The sequence below is a fragment of the Mustelus asterias genome, chromosome 8 (genome assembly GCF_964213995.1).
Source record: "Mustelus asterias chromosome 8, sMusAst1.hap1.1, whole genome shotgun sequence".
NCBI lineage: Eukaryota > Metazoa > Chordata > Chondrichthyes > Carcharhiniformes > Triakidae > Mustelus > Mustelus asterias.
Window position 1 is genome coordinate 5,687,565 of NC_135808.1, and position 19,135 is coordinate 5,706,699.

Consider the following 19,135-nt stretch of genomic DNA (forward strand, 5'->3'; position numbering starts at 1 on the left):
CTAACCCCTTCCCCTCAACGAGCACCCTTCAGTGGTGACCCTTTTCCCCGCAACTGCCAGCACAACTCCCGAGTCACAGGCATGCATTACACACCATGCATTTCAATATATTAATGCTTGCTAGATACCTTATGCTCCTGCAGGAGAAAAGCATACATAACTGCCATGTGAGGGCACAGACTGGTGGTGGTATGTCTGAACTGCGGCATCTGACCAGCGTTGAAGTGAGTGCCATGGAACTGGCAGGCGGAGATGGTTCATCCAGAATGGTGACGGACAGCCAGGTCGGCATCCAGTTTGCAAGTGATCATAAGTGTCAAAATTCTAGAATCCATCGTTAAGGATGAGATTTCTAAATTCTTGGAAGTGCAGGGTCGGATTAGGACAAGTCAGCATGGATTTAGTAAGGGGAGGTCGTGCCTGACAAACCTGTTAGAGTTCTTTGAAGAGATAACAAATAGGTTAGACCAAGGAGAGCCAATGGATGTTATCTATCTTGACTTCCAAAAGGCCTTTGACAAGGTGCCTCACAGGAGACTGCTGAGTAAAATAAGGGCCCATGGTATTCGAGGCAAGGTACTAACATGGATTGACGATTGGCTGTCAGACAGAAGGCAGAGAGTTGGGATAAAAGGTTCTTTCTCAGAATGGCAACCGGTGACAAGTGGTGTCCCGCAGGGTTCAGTGTTGGGGCCACAGCTGTTCTCTTTATATATTAACGATCTAGATGACGGGACTGGGGGCATTCTGGCCAAGTTTGCCGATGATACAAAGATAGGTGGAGGGGCAGGTAGTATTGAGGAGGTGGGGAGGCTGCAGAAAGATTTAGACAGTTTAGGAGAGTGGTCCAAGAAGTGGCTGATGAAATTCAACGTGGGCAAGTGCGAGGTCTTGCACTTTGGAAAAAAGAATAGAGGCATGGACTATTTTCTAAACGGTGACAAAATTCATAATGCTAAAGTGCAAAGGGACTTGGGAGTCCTAGTCCAGGATTCTCTAAAGGTAAACTTGTAGGTTGAGGCCGTAATTAAGAAAGCAAATGTAATGTTGTCATTTATCTCAAGAGGCTTGGAATACAAAAGCAGGGATGTACTTCTGAGGCTTTATAAAGCACTGGTTAGGCCCCATTTGGAGTACTGTGAGCAATTTTGGGCCCCACACCTCAGGAAGGACATACTGGCACTGGAGCGGGTCCAGCGGAGATTCACACGGATGATCCCAGGAATGGTAGGCCTGACATACGATGAACGTCTGAGGATCGTGCGATTATATTCATTGGAGTTTAGGAGGTTGAGGGGAGATCTAATAGAAACTTACAAGATAATGAACGGCTTAGATAGGATGGACGTAGGGAAGTTGTTTCCATTAGCAGGGGAGACTAGGACGCGGGGGCACAGCCTTAGAATAAAAGGGAGTCACTTTAGAACAGAGATGAGGAGAAATTTCTTCAGCCAGAGAGTGGTAGGTCTGTGGAATTCATTGCCACAGAGGGCTGTGGAGGCCGAGACGTTGAGCGTCTTCAAGACAGAAATTGATAAATTCTTGATTTCTCGAGGAATTAAGGGCTATGGGGAGAGAGCGGGTAAATGGAGTTGAAATCAACCATGATTGAATGGTGGAGTGGACTCGATGGGCCGGATGGCCTTACTTCCGCTCCAATGTCTTATGGTCGCCCTCAATGTAGGTCCTCCTTGAAGTAAGTGTGATGCTGCGTAGAATGTTTTACCTCCCTTTCCCTAATGTGTGTTCTTTATTGCAGTCTTGGACCCAGAGGAACCCGGCCCTTTGGGTGTTGGTGACCCCCCTGCTGTCCTGGAGCAAACTGTCCACGACCCCCCTGGACAACACCTCGGAGGGAGGCTTTGAAGAATCTTCTGAGGACAGCACCACTGAAGCGGCACCAGCATCTACCACACAACCCACCAACACAGAGACTATCACCACAGTGGGTATCTTTAGTGTTGAGGCTTCTGGGTCACTATCTGGTGAGCACATCACAGATACTGATGCACATCCGAGGGCTCAGGCACACGGAGGTCTGCCAGAGGCGAGGATTCAGCTGTCCCCCAGCCAGATACCGAGCCTCAGGGCCAAGGCTGGTGGAGATGCATCAGGAAACACGGAGGGTTGTGGAAGGGTTGTCAGCAACCATGCTGCAACTGCAAAGCTGTTTAGGGGAGTACAACAGAGTGCTGTTGCAGGAGGTGGTGCTGACACAGCGTGTGAACCAGGCCAACACTGCAAGGGTTGCAACCACAGTGGAAAGTCTGGCCGAGGGGTCTGTCCTCATGGGTGACAGGGTCCAGGCCATCCTGGAGAAACAGGAAGCCATGAGCAAGGGTGTTGACGGCATCCAGGAGGCACAGCTTTCCTTAGCCATGAGTGTCAGGGGCATGTGGCTGAAACTGCTGCCCATGGCTGGGACTCTCGCTGGCATTCTGGAGACACAGCAGGCCGTGCCTGTGAGCCTCGACAACCTGGCCCAGTCACAGAGGGCTACTGCTGAGGGGCTCCGGAGCCTGGCTTGCTCACAGAATACTGCAGTGGAGGGGCTCCAGAGCTTGACCCAGTCTGAGAGGGCCAGGGCTGAGGGATCACAGATCATGGGGCAGAAGCATCTGAGCCTCCAGGACTGGCTGAGCCAGGTGACGCCGGAGTTCCTGGAGCTCAGTCCAGCTACCCTGGCGTCCCATGGAATGTCCCTGGGGCCTCTGGGCACCTCAACGGAGGAGGAAGGCTCGAGCCATGCCGGGGCCTTCCACCCAGGAGTTCCCGGACGTCCCGAGACCTTCTGATTTCCCCTCTTCCTCACACCGGGGCATCTCAGGGCCAGCTAGAGGAACAGGGTGACACTGAAACAGTGTCATCTGCTAATCAGCTGGGGCCCTAGAGGTCCCGGCCACCCAGAGGACATCTGCGAAGGGCATCACAGGGAACAGGGCGTGCATCACAGCTGGACACCACCTCCAATGTGCATCCTGGAGTAGCACCAAGAAGAAGCAGGAGACCGCACAAATTTAGAAAGTTGTAGTTCACTAAGAGAGCCCAGGTGAAGGTCACCAGTAGTCAGGGTTTATTCGTCACGAACGTTAAAAGCACAATAAACTTTTATTTGCACCTCACAGCTGTGAGTAATGTGTCTCTACTTCCGCCCCCCCCCTCCCCCGCCCCTCCGCCCCAAAGTGCTGAGTGGTCCCCATTCCTTTGCATAGCGGTGCTGTCTGTTGCGCCTTGGAGACTCAGCCACATGTTAGAGAGTGCCTGCCGTACCTTCCCCAACATCCACCAGACTCTTGGTGCAAGGTGCTTGCACACCTGGTACCTCAGGGAAGGGGCGGCCACCCGCTCCCTGTGGATGTGAAGATGACGGATGTCTTGAATTTTTCACTACTGGCTCATTTCAGGCACCCAGTAGTGGCCTCGTTGGGATCTCCCAGGCCTCCGTGCACAGATGTGTGCAGCAGGTCATTGATGTCTTGTTTGTCCGGACAGGGCAGTACATAAACTTCGATATGGGCCTTGCAGAGCAGGAGGCCCGGGCTCTGGGCTTCACTGCCATTGCAGGGATTCCCAATGTCCAGGGAGCAGCAGAGCAGCAGCCCCCCCCCCCACCCCCCCCTCCCCAACACCAATTGCCCAACAAACATGTGACCCCAACCCTTACAGCTACATGGGCCAGGGTGGCAGCGTGCATTCGGAGTACAGGTTAGGAATCAGACTTGAGTGGCACCAGAGAGAGCATCCCAGTGTGCACAACAGCGAGTCATCATCATCCTCCAACCTTCAAACAAGACTTGCAACCATTGCCAGCCCAGGCACATTAACAGGTTTGGATGTTTCTGGGGGGATAGGGTGGTGGGATGAGAGAGTCTGGGGAAGCGTGATGTGGTGGTTTGAGGGACCTGGTCGATTTGGAGGGGGAACAGCGGCTGCACTTGCTCCTGGGGTGTGGTGGACGTGTGGTGGTTGCAGCCCCCTCACTGCACAGCACCAGCTCGGTGAAGCGGGCGGTAATCAAGGCGTCCCTCGCTGCCCTTCCCTACCGGACGCCTGCCATCGCCGCCCTCCCTCTTTCCTCCAGCTGCTGATATGGTGGGACGTCCACCTCACCTCCTCGCCGCTCCTCCTCCTCCTCTTCCTCGTCCTGTTCCAGCTGGTCTCCCTGCTGCTGGGCGATGTTGTGCAGCAGGCAGCAGACAATTATAATGTGTGAGGAACACACAGGGTCAGACTGGAGGCCAGGACGGTCCAAGCAGCGGCACCACATTTTCAGCAGGATGATGCACCGCTCTATGATGGACTGGGTGCTGCATGGGCCTCACTGTAGCGGGTCTCCACCTCGGTCTCGGGACTCCGCACAGGCATCATCAGCCATGACCTTAGCGGGGAACCTTTGTTGCCCAATAGCCATCCCGGTAACCTGGGTTGGTCTTCAAAGAGGCCAGGGATGTCCAACTGCCTGAGGACAAATCTGTCATGGACACTCCCTGGATGGCGTGCATCTTCCTGCATGGTCCTCATTCGATGGTCACATATGATTGAGGGAGTGGAACGCTTTCCTGTTCACAAATTGCTGCAGCCTTGCATGTGGGGCCTACAAGGGGATGTGTGTCCCATCCACTGCTCCCTGGACATTGGGAATCCCAGCAATGACAGCAAAGCCTCGAACCCGGGCCTCCTGCTGTGCACAGCCCACATTGAAGTTTATGCACTGCCGTGCCCGGGCAAACAGGGCATCAGTGACCTGTTGCACACATCTGTGTACGGAGGCCTGGGAGATCCCAACGAGGCCACCACTGGGTGCCTGAAATGAGCCAGAAGTGAAAAATTCAAGGCATCTGTTACCTTCACGTCCACAGGGAGTGGGTGGACGCCCCTTCCCTGAGGTGCCAGGTGTGGAAGCACCTCACAAATGTGCCGCAGCGGGCAACAGCACATCTCCTCTGAAAGGGCCTCGAATGAATTGCAGGGCCTCTACCTCCTTGTCCTCGGCACCCTCCGCCTTCTGTGCGCCCTTTTGGGAGCCTGCTCACCCACCTCCCAACCCTCAGTGGCAGCCCCCTGCCCTCCTTCCTGTGTGACTGGTAGTGGCTGCTCCTGCGGGGGTCTCCACACCGGCCACCTCCTGAGCCGCCTCCTCCTCCTCCGCCGCCACCTAATGGCCAGCTGCAAATCGATCAGTCTGAGATCCATCTGCACACTGGGGTTTGGAAAGAGCATAAAATGACGATTAACGTCATTGGCTCCATAGGCCCAGCAACACCCCAATCCCTCACTTTGTCCAGTTCACCCACTTGTGGGAGCTGGCAACACCACACAATCCATGGTGCCATGCGTGACCCAATTCGGTTGTGTGAGATTCCCATCATGACAATTGCTGGCACAGATTATGCAGGTCGGTGTGCAGCCGTGGGCACTGCGCACCCTTGTGCCATTGCCATGTGTGCAACTGCAGCATCCGTTACAGGCATGTGTTGCTGGTCCGTGTCACAGGGAAGGGACAGACTGCAAATCATTAGCTGATGGGTGCCCAGTGACATCAGATTCCATGCAGTCCATGTCTGAACCTTGGCACCCCGGCCTGGAGCAGCAACTGCTTCATCTGGTTAGACCTCAGTCAGCACAAGGTGCACTCCTGTCCCAACCCGGAACCCCAGCACTCAGTGTAGTTCCTGACCACACCCCGCGGCAAGACAATGCCACTGCACAGTGCCCTGGAGGGGAAGGCTGATCAGGACTCCTTCAGGGACCCGCACCCACTGAGCTACAGTGCTGCCCTGGAAGGGAAGGCTGAGCAGGACTCCTTCAGGGATCCTCGCCCACAGAGTTCTGAGAAAGTAGAAGCTCCCCCCCCACCCGCCCCCAACCCAGATATCACTGGTCCACAGGCCAGCACCTGAAGACAGCAGGAGGAAGCCCACCAAGCATCTCCAGGGCCTGCCTACAACATCCCCGCACTCTGCTCGCAGCATTTCCCTCCTCACACCAGTTCAAGGCTGCTGCATCAGGTTGAGACTTTTATATATCTACTCTGATTCGTGTCAAAGTGACATCATACCAAAGAGGTGGGAGACGTTAACGTGGGCGGAGATTGTCGTGTCGATCCCGATAATGTCACACGAAAGTACGGTCATTATGCAAATCAGCGGCACGCCGGTTTTCAGCGCGGTCCTGGTCTCCGGTTGGGAGATGAGCATGGGTCGTAAACGCTCGCGGGGAACCCGCGAAATGGCCGCCACGTGCATCTCACGACCCGACCCTCCAAAAAACATGTGTGTTGCAATGGGAGAATCGCCTCTGTATTTTCTCCTCTTCTGTGTTTTAAATCTGCCAGCCCATAATCTTAAAACGATCACATTTTGTTTTAGATTGCCCCACAAAAGGAAACATCTGCTCGAAGTCTGCTTTGTCAATGCCCCTTAGCATCTTGTACACCCCAATTAGATCTCCTCACATTTTCTCAGCTCCAGAGAGTATAGGCTTAAACTGGCAAACCTCTCTTCACAAGACAAACCCTTCATCTCCAGCTAGTGAACCTTCTCTGAACCACCTCCAATGCAACTACATCCCTCCTCAAGGAAGGGGACGAAAACTGTACACAATATTCTCAGTGCGGTCTCACAAATGCTTTGCACAACAGCAGCAACACTTCACTACTTTTATGTTTTATCCCTTTAACAATAAATATGAATATTCCATTTGCTTTCCTTATTACCTGCTATACCTGCATCCTAGTTTTTTTTTGCAGTTCATGCATGAGGACGCCCAGGTCACTTAATAATTGGTCTTTATATTTTTCCAACGAAAATGGTAGTTGAAAGCTCTGGAACCAGGAGCCATAATCTAAAAATTAGGACCAAGTTGTTCAGGAGAGATGTGAGAAAACAATTCCACATGTAGAGAGTGGTGGAGGTTTGGAACCCTCTTCCTCAAACAGTGGTGGATGCTGGTTCAATTGTTAAGTTTAATCCCTGCAGTGCAGAAGGAGGCCATTAGGCCCATCAAGTCTGCACCAACAACTATCCCTGTAACCCTGCGTATCTACACTGCTAATCTCCCTGACACTGAGGGACAATTTAACATGGCCAATCCACCTCGCCCACACATCTTTGGAGTGTGGGAGGAAACCACAACTCCCGGAGGAAACCCACATAGACACAGGGAGAATGTGCAAATTCCTCACAGTGACCCGAGGCCATAATTGAACCTGGGTCCCTGCGGCTTTGAGGCAGCGATGCTAACTACTGTGCTACCGTGCCATCCTACTTGAAGTCTGAGATACATTTATTGATGTGGAGATGCCGGCGTTGGACTGGGGTAAGCACAGTAAGAAGTCTCACAACACCAGGTTAAAGTCCAACAGGTTTATTTGGTAGCAAATACCATAAGCTTTCGGAGCAATGCTCCTTCGTCAGATGGATCTTATGAATCTGTGGTCACACACACCACAAACTTCATATTAAATTAAATGACCAAGGCAGAACACACAAATATTCTCAATAATCCATCTGACGAAGGAGCATTGCTCCGAAAGCTTATGGTATTTGCTACCAAATAAACCTGTTGGACTTTAACCTGGTGTTGTGAGACTTCTTACTATACATTTATTGAGCAGGGGTATCAAGGTATATGGGCTTAGGGCAGGTACATGGAGGTCGGCCACAGATCAGCCATGATCTTATTGAATGACGGAGTGAGTTTGAGGGGCTGAATGGCCTACTCGTATTCCTATGTTCCTTTTCCTTGGTGATGAGGATAGTTCCAAGTTGCTCCCTTTCTATGACCTCTGCATTTGCTGTTTCTATTGGGATGTGCTCCTGTCCCCCATCGTGAAAACTGAGGTAAAACATTGATTTAGGACCTCAGCCATTTCTGTGTTTCCCAGCATTAACTTTCCAGCCTCATTTTCCAAGATACCAACATTCACTTTCGCTGCTCTCTTCCGCTTTACATCCTTATAGAGGCTTTTGCTGTCCGTTTTTATATTTTGCACTTTCATAATTTTATCTGTGCTCTCTGTCTCTGTTTTTTAGTGACCCTTTGTTGATCGTTAGAAGTTTCCCAATCTTCCAGTGTGCCACTGGCCTTTGTGATAGGTAACGTCATAAGATTCCCTAATTTGAGAGAAACACAATCATTTTAGAGGTGGCACAGTAGTAAGCACTGCTGCCTCACAGCTCCAGGGATCCTGGTTCGAATTCGGTCTTGAGCGTCAGTGTGGAGTTTGTGCGCTCTCCCCATTTCACTGGGTGCTCCAGTTTCTACACACAGACCAAAGATGTGCAAGTTAGGTGGATTGGCCATGGTTGATTGCCCCTTCATTTGTGTGTGAGTGTATGCCCTATGATAGACTGGTGTCCCGTTCAGGGTGTACTGTAGTTGATGCCCAGTGCCTTGTGGGATAGAGTCTGACTCCCCGCGATCCTGAATTAGAATAAGCGGTGAAGTGAATAATATTTTTACTGTTCAAGAGTCAAACAGTAATACTATATATCTTATACTCTAAAACAAAGAATTAACATGAGGTAAGCATGAATCTGTGGTCACACACACCACAAACTTCATATTAAATTAAATGACCAAGGCAGAACACACAAATATTCTCAATAATCCACCCAAATGTCAATGATCACCATCAAAAACCTCCCATAAATAATAGATGATAAAGGCACTGGTATTAATGAGGAACTGCAAGATTCTTACTCTTATCTTGCTAGTAACACTAATAGTAGAGAAAATAATGGGATTTAAAGTAGATAATTCTCTCAGGCTTCAGATGCTGAAAGAGGTGAGTGAAGAGAAAATAGATGCATTGGTGGTCATCTTTCAAAATTCTACAACTCTGGAATTTTTCCTGCGGATTGGAAGGTGTAAATGTAACCCAATGTTTAAGGGAGGAGGGAGAGAGAATCTGGGCAATGACAGATTGATTACCTGACATCAGTCGGAGAGAAAATGCAAGAATCTTTAACAAAGAATGTGGTAGAAAATAATGGTAAATTTGGGCAGAGTCAAGATGGACTTATGAAAGGGAATCCACTGCAGAAGTTGGACATTTGGCCCTTTAAGCACTGACTCTCTGACAGAATATCTTCCCCAGGCCTCTCCCTGCAACCCAAAACACTTACCATTGCTAATCCATTTAACCAGCACATCCTGGGACACTAAAGGGCATTTTTTTTAACATGGCCTATCTACTAGCCTGCACATCTTTAGACTGTGGGAGGAAACCCACACAGACACGGGGAGAATGTACAAACTCCACACAGACAGTTACTCAAGGCCGGAATTAAACCCGGGTCCTTCATGCTGTGAGTCAGCAGTGCTTGCCACTGTGCAAGATGCAACTAGCAGAATAGTGAAGGTAAAGATGGTGGATGTAGAATATTTAGATTTTCAGAAAGTTTTTGATTAAGACCACACAAAAGATGAGTGAACAATTTAGTGCACTAGAAATTTGATGGAATAATAACAGATAAATGGACAGAAAACACGAGAGTAGGAATCAATTGGTGTTTCCTTTAAACAGTGCTCATGTTCTGGTGTTACCAATGCTCTGTATAAATAAAGCATAATATCTATACCTGCTGCAGATCATTCAATCTGACTGTGAACACTCAGGACAAAACAGGAATCCTATCCTGGAACAGGCGGACCTGCCTGGCCTTGATTAGGTGTATCTGTGCAGCACCCTGTCTACTGAGCTGCTCAAAATATTGTGCAGCTTGGGGTCTTTTACCATTCTCATCATGAGGCTGGATGTGACATACAGTTTGCTGTCAGCACTGCTTGGTCGTCTATCTGCCCTCGGTAGCAGTAACTACAATATGATTGAATTTGAATTCCAGTTTGAAAGGGAATCAGTATTTTAAACTGAAATAGGAGCAACTATCTGGCCATGAAAGCTAAGCTAGTTGCAGTGAACTGGGACCCCGGGCTCGGGGATACACTGATAGACAAGCAATGGCAGATATTTAAGAGGGAGTTTAAGAATCTTCAGCATAAATATATTCATGCTGTAAAGAAAATCCCCAATGGGAGAACCCACCATCTGTGGCTGACTAAAGAAGTTAAGGAAAGCACCAAATTCCTGAAAAATGTATATAACTGCACAAAGATGAATGGCAGGTCAGACGATTGATCAGAATATCAAGAATGGCAGAGATCAAACCCCCACAATAATATAGCAGCTTCAAAGTAGGTATCCAGCGTTCCCACACTAAATATAAGGAGAAGTCTCACTGTCTGTACAAACTAGAGGCATTTGGCATACCAGGAGACTCCATACAATCTTGATCTTCGATTGAATGGTGATGCCCCACCTAGAGGAACAGTCTGTAGAATGGTTTAATCCCTGGTCTTCAAGGGACCACTGGAAACCCCATTGGAAACGATGTAAGGTGTTTATTTGCTCTGTTTCCTGCCCTATATACCGCAAACGACATCATCAAAACAGAAAACTTCATCATTATCACAATGCTGTTCCTGTGATCTTGTTGTTTGGAAATTGGTTTTCTCATTTTCTACATTCAAACACTGACTGTTCCTCAAAATTATTGCACTGCTTCTGAAATATTTAGGCTCACACTGCGAGAATGAAGGCAGCTTTTGATGATTTCTCTGTGACCAGGAGATGAGTTATTTTTCTTACTGTTTCTCGCTGATCCTTTCTCTCTCTCGCCCCCGCTGTTTTTCATGAGGATTTCTTGTCTCCTGTCCCCTTTTCAGGAACCACAGAACATTTTCCCACACTGCAAACCAGTGGGAAACAGGACAGTGATATTATTCTGAAGATCAGCCCTCAGAATGGATTGAGCCTCTGATCAAATTCATAGAGTGAGTTCACTGGTTCACTACCTCAATGGAATCACTCAAAAACTCAACCTCACTCAAACCAAACTGCCCTGTCACCCTTCCTATTCTAGATTTAAAGCTATACCTACTTTGATTCAATCTCTGTGACTGTGTTAAACCTGTGGAGGTTTATATCCTCCTTTCTGTTCTGAACCTTGAATATTTCAATAAAATCATCACACTCCCTCCCTTATCCAGTGCAGACTCTCAGTTTCTGCAGTCCCTCCTCTTGATTAATGTGTCCAATTCCACCAAACAGATTATCTACCGCTCATTACTTGCTCTCGAATGTCTGTATGTCTTCCTGATAAACGATGATTTTTTAAAAAATGTTTCCCAGAATGACAGGGAGACCAGTTCCGAATCCTGGAGCAATTCTATTTCACATCCTGAGATTGGTGCTCTATTCCTCTGGTTATACAGATCCCTTCACTGCTTTGACACACAGTGCTGATGGCTTCAGACACTTACCCAGAGGAACCCACAGAAAGATAAATATGAGAATGGGGAGACTCCAGGTATTAACAACCGGAAATGTGAGTATTTAATCTGGGATTTTAAAGCCTGTTTTGTTTCTTCACAACTGGATTGATAATCAGGAAAATTAATATAAGAGTTTTACCGGGAATAATGAGTTTCATCATTTCTCTCCACGCTGCGCACTGAAAAAGGTCTTTGAACTTCCCGATAGACAGGGCGGCATCAAATACTGAGAGTGCGTGCTCACCATCACTAATCCTGTAAATGTTTTTTTAAAAAATGCAAGAAAATGTCCAAAGTGAAATTAGAATCTTGTTTATTTAATTGAAAAAGAGATAACTTATAAATTCAAGAGCAGAGAGTGGAAACAGCCATGTCCTGAAAAAGGTTCAAAAACTGATAACAGCCATCACACACTGCAGGAAATGATTAACATTTACCCTGTCCACTTGCTGTATTATAAACAAAGTTTGTTGAACAAAGACAAAGGTTGAAAACATCCCAAAGCTGAATATCCAATTCTGCAATCCCTGGGCCCCACAACTCTGTAAGAAGTCTCACAACACCAGGTTTATTTGGTAGCACAAGCCACTAGCTTTCGGAGCGCTGCCCCTTCATCAGGTGAGTCACAACTCTCCCAGAATCCAGCTCTCCTCTATTTCCGGCACCTTGAACATCTCTGATTTTCGTCACTCCCCCATTGGGAGCTGGACCTTCAGCTGCCGAGGTCCTGAGCTCTGGAATTCCCTTCCTCATCCTCTCTATCTCTCTTTCGTCCTTTAAGACGCTCTCTGAAATCCACCTCTGTCATCCAGATTAATATTTCCTTATTTGGCTCTGTGTCAATTTACTTTATAACGCTCCTGTGAAACTCCTTAGGATATTCATTTCCAATAAAGGTGCTACATGAATACAAGTCATATATTGTGTTTGTTAAGGACACAGAGCCAGTTTGTATTTAGTATAAAATTAGAATCAGTTCCCCCTTTAACGTGAGACTTTCTCGGGTTGGTCAGGCTCCATGCAGGGACATGGGTGACCAATTCCTTGGAAACATGGACCGTGCAGCTCTCTCAGGGTCAGTGGGAAGGTCACAGACACTAACAGTCAACATCGGGCAAGTGATCACTTCCGGCCTGGGAACCAGATTGTATTATTTACACTTCCTGGTTATTTATTACAATATTGTAGCAGTTATGTAAACTCACTGTAATAAAGGCGGTTATTTTTAAACTCTGGTCTGTGAACTACACGCCGAATTTCCATGGCCCAATGACAGATCATTTAATATTGTGAACAACAACCAATAAATAAACGAAAATGACATTTTATTGAGTTTATTTTAACAAACTGCAGACTTTCAGGAAAGAACATGTCCTACCTTCTCTCCTGACAAGCTTCCTCCTGAAAGAAATGAATCAGGAACAGTGAGGGTGACAGTAACAGATTTCAGGAGCAGTTCGACAGGCTGGTGAAATGAGCAGACTCAGAGCAGATGAGATTTCACACGGAAATGTAAAGTGATGCATTTTGGAAGGAAGATTGTGGAGAGTTAAATAAACTGGAATTGAACATCAGTCCTGCTCACAAACACAGTGACTCTCACACACCGTACCAGACACACCCACACACTCACAACATGGAACTGGAACTGGATATTAGTCCTGCTGACAGACACAGTGACTCTCACACACCGTACCAGACACACCCACACACTCACAACATGGAACTGGATACAATGGGAGTTCTCGGAGGAAATTAAACTTGGGAAACACAGAAATAATCAAAAAGCAAGTTTGAAGATGAAGAAAACTAATTCTCAGGAGGTTACAGGTATTCCCGGGAATATGCAGACAGTGTGGGAGCCGTTAGTTCAGAGACAACAGGAAAACCGTTCAGGAAGGGACACAAAATTCTGTTCAATTCGGTTACGATTTTTCAGTAAATTCTATATTAATTCCACAGTTATCATCAGTTATTTAGTGACTGTGTGAAGTTTCCCTGAACTGAGCCGCAATATATTCCCTCACCTTCAGAAATATCAACTCGTCTTTTTGCTCCATCTGTTTCTGCAACTTTGAGAGTTTCTCCTCAATAGAATTTAAATTCTCCTGAATCTCTCGAACGTTTTTCTCCATTGGTTCTAGAATCCTCTCCTCTTCTTCCCTGAGATCTCTGAGTAAACGTTGCTCTTTCTCAGTGAGAATCTGGCGCATTTTAGTGAACTCGGATGTGATGTGGGTCTGCAGACTGTTTGACTGTTCCTACCCAATGAAATGTGAAACATAATTAATGTCCCGCGATAAAGGGAACAAAACTAACCGAGAATTCAGAAAACCAACACAGGGAGACCTTACCCTAACTTCAGAAATCTTCCCTTTCTGTTTCTGTTCCGTTTCTCGAACCGCCGATTTCTTCTCTGTGAGAGAATCTAAGAAAGATTTCAGCTGATCCTGGGATTGGGAGAGAAAATCACAGAATGAAAGTGTCAGAGCAGGAAAATGAGCTGTTAGTTTTCAATATTTCCTTTTTACCTTGCAGATTTCCACGGCCTCATCGAAAGGCAGGAAGCGGTGCTCTCTGTGTTCCCGCGAAACTACACAAGTGTAACAGATCAATTTCTTGTCAGTTTCACAAAACAGCTTCAGTTCTTCCTGATGTTTCTCACAGTGAAGTTTCCTTTTCTTCTTTTTCGGATTTAGCTTTATTTGTCGAGCTTTCTCGGCCAGATTCGCTAAGGCCCGACTTCTCCTGAGGTTTCTTTCCGGAAACTCCTCTCTACATTCCGGGCAGGAGTTTATCTCCTCCTTTTCCCAACACTGGGTGATACAGGAGCGGCAGAAGTTGTGTCCACAATCCAGTGAAACTGGATTAGTGAAGAAATCAAGACAAATGGGACAAATTGTCTCCTCGGTCCAACTCATTGCTTGCTGTCTGGAAGCCATGTTCACACTCAGCACTTCCTGATTCAAACTGCTTTCAGTTTCGATGTTACTGCCGCGCATCCTCAGTTCAGCAATTTCCCGATAAAGTTCACTGCAACACTCAGGGAATTATTATCACAGAGTGGGTTTAAAGGATAACGGAGGGGAATAATTGAACCCTGTCGGGAGCAGGTTGGGCTCTCGGGAATTTTGACAGTGGAGAGGGAGGGAGGGAGGGAGGAGGTGGAGATGGGCGGGATCGAGATTCCATTGCATTTTTCTTCAGTCTGAACTCGCTGCCGATTAAAACCACTCTGGTGAAACTCGGTGTGAAATCCAGATCCAGAAACTGAATTGTGTTCATGACTGCAGCCTCTCCTCTTCTTCCCTGAGATCTCTGAGCAGACGCTGCTCTTTCTCAGTGAGAATCTGGTGCATTTTAGTGAACTCGGATGTGATGTGGGTCTGCAGACTGTTTGACTGTTCCTACCCAATGAAATGTGAAACATAATTAATGTCCCGCGATAAAGGGAACAAAACTAACCGAGATCCCAGAAAACCAACACAGGGAGACCTTCCCCTAACTTCAGAAATCTTCCCTTTCTGTTTCTGTTCCGTTTCTGGAACGGCCGATTAAAACATCAAGTACTATAAATGTCAAAGAGAAATTTACACAACAGCTACAGGGAAGATATTTAGAGGGTTCGATCTGTGAAGTTTGGTTTATTTTCTAGAAAGAATAACTTACGGTTTTATAAATATTTACGTATCCCTCCCGGACCCCGACCCAGAGAAACATCAACTGATGACGGAGCAAAAACAGAAAATGCTGTAAAATCTCAGCAGGTCTGACAGTATCTGTGGAGAGAGAACAGAGCTAACGTTTCGAGTCTGGATGTCTCTTCGTCAGATTCCAGCATCCGCAGTAATTTGCTTTTAACTGATGAGGGAACATTTGAAGTGGAATCTCTCCTCCAATATTCGGTGGAGTTTCTTCACACAGAGAGTGGTGAGAATGTGGAACTCGCTGTCACATGGAGTGGCTGAGGGAGAGAGAGTTGATACATTCACAGGGAGGCTTGAATTACACGGTGACTTTAAACCGCACAGAATGGACATGGTTTGTTTTGTGTCTATTTGGGAACATTGAGCTCATTTTCGGAAATAAAAAAATGCAGAGATATTCAAACTCGGTCTCGGGAATTTTGGGGTCTGTGTATTGATGTCTCAATCCGCAGTGCAACCGAAGAGGAAAGAGTCGAATTGGACTCTTCCGGAAGGACGCTGCCCTGGACTTGACATGGATGCCCAAGCCATCAGGAGGTGCGTCAACACCAAATTCATCAGCCGCACTTACAAGACAGCCCCGAACATCACCCAAGCACAACGCACGCCATCCACGCTCTCAAGACCAACCGCAAGGTTGTCATCAAACCAGCAGACAAAGGAGGGCCATCGTCACACTGAACAGAACGGATAACTGCAAAGAAGTGTCCCGACAACTGAACAACAAGGAACACTACAGACAGTTACCCACAGATCCGACCAAAAAACATACCCGTCAACTCAACACTCTGATCAATACCTTTGATCCGGACCTTGAGAGCACCCTCCGTGCTCTCATTCCACGTACTCCCCGCGTTGGAGATCTTTACTGCCTCCCGAAGATACACAAGGCAAACACACCCGGCCGTCCCATCGTATCGGGCAATGGGACCCTGTGCGAGAACCTCTCCAGCTATGTCGAGGGCATCCTGAAACCCATTGTACAAAGAACCCCCAGCTTTTGCGCGACACTACGGACTTCCTACAGAAATTCAACACACATGGAGCAGTTGAACCAGGACCACTCCTCGTCACAATGGATGTCTTGGCACTCTGCACCAACATCCCCCATGATGATGGCATTCTGCAACGGCCTCAGTGCTCAACGCCGACAACTGCCAGTTTCCAGATGCAATTTTACAACTCATCCGCTTCATCCTGGACCACAATTTCTTCACCTTCAACAACCAGTTCTTCATCCAGACACAAGGAACAGCTCTGGGGACTAAATTCGCACCTCAAGATGCCAAAATATTCATGCACAGGTTCGAAACAAGACTTCTTCACCGCACAGGACCTTCAACCGATGCTATACACTAGATACATCGATGACATTTTCTTCCTTTGGACTCATGGTGAACAATCACTGAAACAACTATATGATGACATCAACAAGTTCCATCCCGCCATCAGACTCATCATGGACTACTCTCCAGAATCGGTTGCATTCTTGGACACACGCATCTCCATTAAGGACGGTCACCTCAGCACCTCACTGTACCGCAAGCCCACGGATAACCTCATGATGTTCCACTTCTCTAGGTTCCACCTGAAACACGTTAAAGAAGCCATCCCCTATGGGCAAACCCTCCGTATACACAGGATATGCTCGGATGAGGAGGATCGCAACAGACACCTCCAGACGCTGAAAGATGCCTCATAAGAACAGGATATGGCACTCGACTCATCGATCGACAGTTCCGATGCACCACAGCAAAAAACCACACTGACCTCCTCAGAAGACAAACATGGGACACGGTGGACAGAGTACCCTTCGTCGTCCAGTACTTCCGCGGAGCGGAGAAGCTACGGCATCTCCTCCGGAGCCTTCAACATGTCATTGATGAAGACGAACACCTCATCAAGGCCATCCCCACACCCCCACTTCTTGCCTTCAAACAACCGCACAACCTCAAACAGACTATTGTCCGCAGCAAACTACCCAGCCTTCAGGAGAACAGTGACCATGACACCACACAATCCTGCACAGCACCTTTGCAAGACGTGCCGGATCATCGACATGGATGCCATCATCTCACGTGAGAACACCATCTACCAGGTACACAGTACCGACTCTTGCAACTCGGCCAATGTTGTCTACCTGATACGCTGCAGTAAAGCATGTCCCGAGGTATGGTACATTGGGGAAACCATGCAGACGCTACGACAACGGATGAATGAACACCACTCGACAATCACCAGGTAAGACTGTTCTCTTCCTGTGGGGGAGCACTTCAGCAGTCATGGGCATTCGGCCTCTGATCTTCGGGTAAGTGTTCTCCAAGGCGGCTTTCACGACACACGACAGCGCAGAGTCGCTGAGCAGAAACTGATAGCCAAGTTCCGCACACATGAGGACGGCCTAAACCGGGATCTTGGGTTCATGTCACACTATTGGTAACCCCCAGTGCTTGCCTGGACTTGCAGAATCCTAATAGCTGTCCTGTCTGGAGACAATACACATCTCTTTAACCTGTGCCTAATGCTCTCTCCACTCACAGTGTCTGTATCTTTAAGACTTGATTAGCTATAAAGATTCGCATTCTAATCAATATTCTGTCACTTGCTGTTGTGTCTCTGTATGCCTTGTTTGTGAGCAGATATCCACTCCATCTGACGAAGGAGCAGCACTCCGAAAGCTAATGGCATTTGCTACCAAATAAACCTGTTGGACTTTAACCTGCTGTTGTTAAAACTCTTACTATTGATGTCTCAGACAGTGCTGCCCTCCCAGTCCCTGGTAAAGAGGAAACGCATCACAGGGTGTGGGGGCAGGACTGTGGGACAAACCAATGGGAAATGGGAAGGGAGTGAAACGACATCCTATTGGGATTGAATTTGAAGAGTTTCCCCCAACACTCGCGCTATTCCAGCAAGAAAAACCACAGGCTGTGAAGGTTTGCGATGGACCAGATTCATTAACAGGCATTTTTGTAAAGTTGGGAAAATATCGTGTAAATACGGCAGGGGGGAAGTAGAGAGATCAATGTGGATTGGATATCAATGTCTTGTTTTATTGCAGAGATATTGTCTGTGATTCTGGTGTAAAATGTTTCATATATCTGACAGTGTTGAATATTAGGTTTTATTGTTACTGCCTGGGTGTTAAACATCATCTGTGTGAAGCACAGAAAGGGCAATCTGTCCTGGGGGACATGGACACCCCTTACACAGCCCAGCGGAATTTACTAACATTCATTTCAACACATGGAAAATCTGGGAAGTTGTGTCATTGGCGACAATCCTCCCGCTGGATGGAATTCTCCTCGATTTTGGGAAATTCTCTCACCCATCATCAGCATTGGGGGGAGTTCTGTTTTCATCGTTAAAATCTGACCGGAGACATTCATGAGTGAAATCATGCAGCAATTTTATACATTAAAGTGTCGGAAAATGTGAATTCTCTCTGGGGGTAGATATTGGGAACACTAACTTTCCAGGGTGATAAGGTGCGGAGCCCAGTGGAATTTACTGACATTCATTTCCAGCCAAGGAAAATCTGGGACGTTTCTGTAATTTGTGACAATCTCTCTACATGACGGCTGCTCCTGTCCTTGTGAGTGATTCATTGCGGGTGCAGTAAGTTTCTGGGATGGGTTGAGACTCTGTGTGAACTCAAGTCTTTCATTGTTACAAAGCGCATCGCTGCCACCTGCTGACGGAATCACAGTGCTGCAGGAAGAATTCCCCATTAAAAACGGCCCAAGAAGTGGGGACTCGCTTTGAAAGTTCACGGATTCGATGGACCGGATAGCCTCCTTCTGTGTTGTATCAGACTGGGATTGTTATATATTCTTAAACTTGGATCTGATCAAATCCAGACTAACAAATCCCATTCAGTAAATCCCATTGTTTGGTGAGATGTTCCCTGACTATTACTGAGAAAGATTATCAGAAGAATGTCACATTAATACTCACCATTCTGTGAGAAGGATTTACGCATTAAAATTCTGCAATAACTCAAAATATGCTGCTATATTTAGTTGGCTTAGAAACCCGCAGTGAAAACTATTTAAATATAAATTGTGCGAACAGGGGGATTTAACAACAGG

General features: G+C 47.4%; 1 protein-coding gene across 1 annotated transcript in view; it reads right to left on the reverse strand.

The window, feature by feature from the left end:
- Positions 1-14,298, reverse strand: part of LOC144497634 (uncharacterized) — a 65,214-nt gene extending 50,916 nt beyond the window's left edge. The window contains exons 1-5 of the mRNA XM_078219076.1: positions 13,869-14,298; positions 13,692-13,787; positions 13,365-13,598; positions 12,716-12,738; positions 11,477-11,592 (exon numbers count right to left, since the gene is read on the reverse strand). Of these exons, the coding sequence (XP_078075202.1) occupies positions 11,477-11,592; positions 12,716-12,738; positions 13,365-13,598; positions 13,692-13,787; positions 13,869-14,279 (880 nt within the window). The 5' untranslated portion in view covers positions 14,280-14,298. The remainder of the gene's footprint in view (positions 1-11,476; positions 11,593-12,715; positions 12,739-13,364; positions 13,599-13,691; positions 13,788-13,868) is intronic.
- Positions 14,299-19,135: the final 4,837 nt, after the last annotated feature.